A 4,359-nucleotide genomic window follows, 5' to 3' on the forward strand; every position below is an offset into this window, starting at 1 on the left:
CATTTAAAACCATGACAGCGCAGCCATAGCCGCCATTTCCTCTTCCTCTTTAAAACTTTTGCTATTCTCTCTCTTTTTGTGTTCCAATTCTAATATCATTTATTTGTAGGGTACTACCGTTTTCTTTTCTTTTTACTATTTTAATATGGAATTATTGTTTTTCATTGTAGAAAATAGGAGAAGAATTAATATTATAATTATTAAATAGAATGAGGGAGAGCGTGGCTGAAATTAAGATAGATATTTTAAAGAGTCATTGAGGAATCCTGTGGAGTGATAAAACATTTGCATCTTTTTCTTTACTAATAGTAATATTAATTAATATTAATCTAGCCAAAAATAAAGGGGGGGAAAAGAAAGGTGGCCCTCCGATTTCCAAGTCAGCGAGTTTTTCCGTTTTATTTTGTAAAAGGATTTTGGTAATCATCCGTTTTATAAAAACCCCCTCTCTCCTCTTCTTTCCACTCCCATATACTAAAATCGCACTCGCCCTTTTGTTTCTTATAACCCACGTTATTTGGATTGGATATCCATTTTCCGGGCCTCGAAAAGGCTGCCAGAGTGGGCAGTTCACCCTATATAAACCCCTCTTCTTCTCTGCTCTGTTTCGTCTTCAAATTCACATCTGCATGTGTTTTCCTTTTCTCTTTTGATTTGGGAAAAGAAAAATGTTAAGAAAGAGAGATTCGATAGTGATTAGAGAGTTCGATGCTAGTGAAGATTGTATAGCAGTGGAAGATGTTGAACGAAGATGTGAAGTCGGACCAAGCGGCAAACTCTGTCTTTTCACCGACCTCTTAGGTGACCCAATTTGCAGGGTCCGCAACTCCCCTGCTTTCCTTATGCTGGTATTTTTCTTTTTCCCCTCTTTTCCTTTTTCTCCTCCGTCTGTCCAATCCCCCCTTTTGTCCTTTTCCTTTTCCGTAACTCCCTTCTCTCTCTCTCTCTTATAAATGCGAAAGGTTATTGGTATTTGTATTTGGTGCTTGTTATGGGTTTTGTGTCTCACACTCATTTATGGGTATTTCTTGCCGTTTCAACAGGTGGCGGCGATGGGCGATCAGAACGAGATAGTGGGGATGATTAGGGGCTGTATTAAAACCGTTACATGCGGTCAAAAACTCTCCCGCTCTGCCATCCCTAACTCCGATCATCACCCCCAAAAACACCTCCCTGTTTATACTAAACTCGCTTACATCTTAGGCCTCCGTGTTTCTCCTGCTCATCGGTATTTATTTATTTGTTTGTTTGTTTGTTTTATTTTTGGCTCTACATAATATTATTATGTGATATGTCATATTTATGGTAGGAGGGCGTTTTTTCAGGAGGATGGGAATTGGGATTAAGTTAGTGAAGAAAATGGAGGAGTGGTTCAGAGATAATGGTGCAGAGTATTCGTACATAGCAACGGAAAAAGACAACGTAGCGTCGGTTAATTTGTTCACTGAAAAATGCGAATACTCCAAGTTCCGTACACCGGCCATCCTTGTCAACCCTGTTTTTGCTCATCCACTCCCTTTGTCCAAACGCGTCACTATCCTCCCACTCTCACGCTCCGACGCTGAGATTCTCTATCGCCGCCGTTTCTCCACCACTGAGTTTTTCCCTCGCGATATTGACGCCATCCTTAACAACCCCCTCACTCTCGGCACTTTCCTCGCTATCCCACGTGGCACTTACACGCCACACACCTGGCCCGGTTCAGACCGTTTCTTACTCGAACCGCCCCAATCTTGGGCGGTTCTTAGTGTTTGGAATTGCAATGACGTGTTCAGGCTTCAAGTACGTGGAGTTTCACGCCTTAAGCGGAGTTTCGCTAGAACGACACGCGTTTTGGACAAGGCGTTTCCCTGGCTCAGGCTCCCGTCGGTTCCGGAGCTCTTCACGCCGTTTGGGTTGCATTTTATGTATGGGCTGGGCGGAGAGGGACCCGAAGCTGGGAGAATGGTGAAGGCGCTGTGTGGGTATGCACATAATCTGGCTAAAGAGAAAGGAGGTGTGGCGTGGTGGCGACGGAGGTTTCCGCCAGAGAGCGACTCAGAGCCGCCATTCCTCTCACTGGAAAATGCTGTCATGTGAGGAAGATCTTGGTGTATGAAGCGGTTGGGTGAAGATTTTCAGCGATGGCTCCGTCGGTGACTGGACTAAATCGCCACCTGGCATGTCCATTTTCGTCGACCCTAGAGAATTCTAAGATTCTAATTCTCTAATCTCCATTTACATCTATCTCCACCATTACAGTTACTTTTTTTTTTTTTTTTTTTTTTATAATCCTAAAAGAAAAATTGTACTTCGTTTTTTTTCCTTTTTTTTTTTTTTCTGTTTTTAGGATTAGAAGGGGGAGATTGTGTGAAAAAGCAAAAAATGGGGAAAGGGAAAGGTAAAGAAAAAAGATCATAGATATGGCTTTTTATTGTAAAAGAGAATATCCCTAACCTTTTTAATTTTTTTTTGTTTGACTTTTTTTTTTCCTCTCTCTCTGTGTCGTCTGTCCTTAAAATTTTAAATTTTGTTGTAATGTAAATGGAAGTGACTTTTAAGATTTTTCTTTATAAGTTGATAGCAAACTTTATTAGAACGAATATACACACACATATACATAAAATTAATAGAACACTTCCTAAATAAAAGATACGAAATTGAAAGAAAAAATGTAAGTTTGATATAGAAATGACTACGGTACGCAGAGGTAGGAATGAACGTTATCCAAAAAGCATAATAGGAAATATGAAGATGGAGAGGGGTAAAATCGTAATTGAAAGAAATGATAAGAAAGTGGGAGCGAGATTCTTGTTGTGAAAAAACTTTGGAAAATGGGGTGAAACTTGAAAGTGATGGAAGGAAAAACTACTTTCCATTAAAATTTCCCAACCCCCTTTTCTAATCTCTTTTTTTTTCTTTTCAATTAATCTAATCTCTGATATAATACTAAACTTTGGATGAAATTGCATCGAAAAATTTAATAATATTATTGAAATTAAGGTAGAGAATGAATAAGGAGTTGTCACGGGGATTGGGAAGGCCACCGAAAAACCATTAAATTGATATGATTCATAAAGTAAGATTTGGTTAAGATAACAAAATTGATGGATATATATTGTGAAAGGCCGCAGCCTCACCCACACCCACTTTTTTTTCTCACAAGTGCATGTATTCTTCATTCTTCAACCAAAAAAAAACCCACTTTATATTATATATATATATATTAGCATTATACATATCTATGTGACACCCTCTCTCTCCAAGAAACATAGAAGATTGAAAATGATATTTGGTAAAATCAAATCCATACAAGTTACTTCAATCAATATAACAAACTAGATAAGCTTTTTTTAAAAAAAAAAAATTAGTTTTATGTATGATATTCTCTACTCTACTCATAATTTCATATTTACTTTTGAAATTATCCAAATATCTTAATAATGGTTCTCATATGTATATAACTACATAGATGAACAAGTTTTCTAAGGACCACTAATTTAATGTTTTTTTCAAAAAAAAAAAAAAATCAAAGATTTACTACAATTAAAATCGAAAAAGAAATTGAAAGTTGAGGAATGTAATAAATATTATAACGGTTAAAGACATATGAAATACAAACTTTTCTTAAAAGTTGGAGAAATTATAACATACTTTCTAAACTTATAACATAGCCTCATTTATTTATTATATAGCTCAAAACCAACTTTGAATAATCCAATTCTCACATTAGGATTTTCCATATAATGAATAGACCAATATGCAAATCCAAGACTCCACGTTTCGAGAAGAAAAAAAATCAGATTAATTGGCGATTCCGTAAAACAAATCAAAAAGTAGGAAATTATAATGTTGTATAAGATAATTAAAGCAAAGCTTAGGTTGTTTTGTTGTATAATAATATTTATTTGACTTGACTGTGATTTATAATTCTTCTTTTTACTGAAATTCCAACTTTATTCCCAAATATTATATAATATAGGTCTCAAAAGTAGGAATGGTTGACAAATTACTTTTACTTGGTAAAGCACACATAATTTTCCCTTCCTAAAAAGATTTCCTGGAAATGCTCCGAAAAGTTCACAAAAATTTTATTTATTTATTTATTTAAATTTATGCATGCCCCAATATAATTTCACACACATATAATTATAAAAATATGTTGGGATAATAATAACGGGTAGAAGTGAATAATAGATTAATGTTATACAAACATAAAGACAAAGTCAGGTCCAACACTAAACTTTTTTTTTGGATTAGGTAATTCCAATTCCAATTATTAAGCCTAAAGTTTGACTGCATATAATATTAATTTGGATGGATTCACTTCATTTCTAAGCTTTCTATTAAATTACACTTTCATCTACTATATTAGATCTT

At 35.5% G+C, this 4,359-nt stretch overlaps 1 protein-coding gene across 1 annotated transcript; it reads left to right on the forward strand.

The window, feature by feature from the left end:
- The first annotated feature begins 462 nt into the window (after positions 1 to 462).
- LOC120074201 (probable N-acetyltransferase HLS1) lies at positions 463 to 2,488 on the forward strand. The gene is given in 7 exon segments (XM_039027252.1): positions 463 to 848; positions 1,044 to 1,228; positions 1,326 to 1,995; positions 1,998 to 2,054; positions 2,057 to 2,084; positions 2,087 to 2,115; positions 2,117 to 2,488. Coding segments are annotated over 7 exon segments (1,227 nt in total). The 5' UTR covers positions 463 to 668; the 3' UTR covers positions 2,195 to 2,488.
- The last annotated feature ends 1,871 nt before the right edge of the window (positions 2,489 to 4,359 follow it).

This window comes from Benincasa hispida, chromosome 3, assembly GCF_009727055.1.
Source record: "Benincasa hispida cultivar B227 chromosome 3, ASM972705v1, whole genome shotgun sequence".
Classification (NCBI taxonomy): Eukaryota; Viridiplantae; Streptophyta; class Magnoliopsida; order Cucurbitales; family Cucurbitaceae; genus Benincasa; species Benincasa hispida.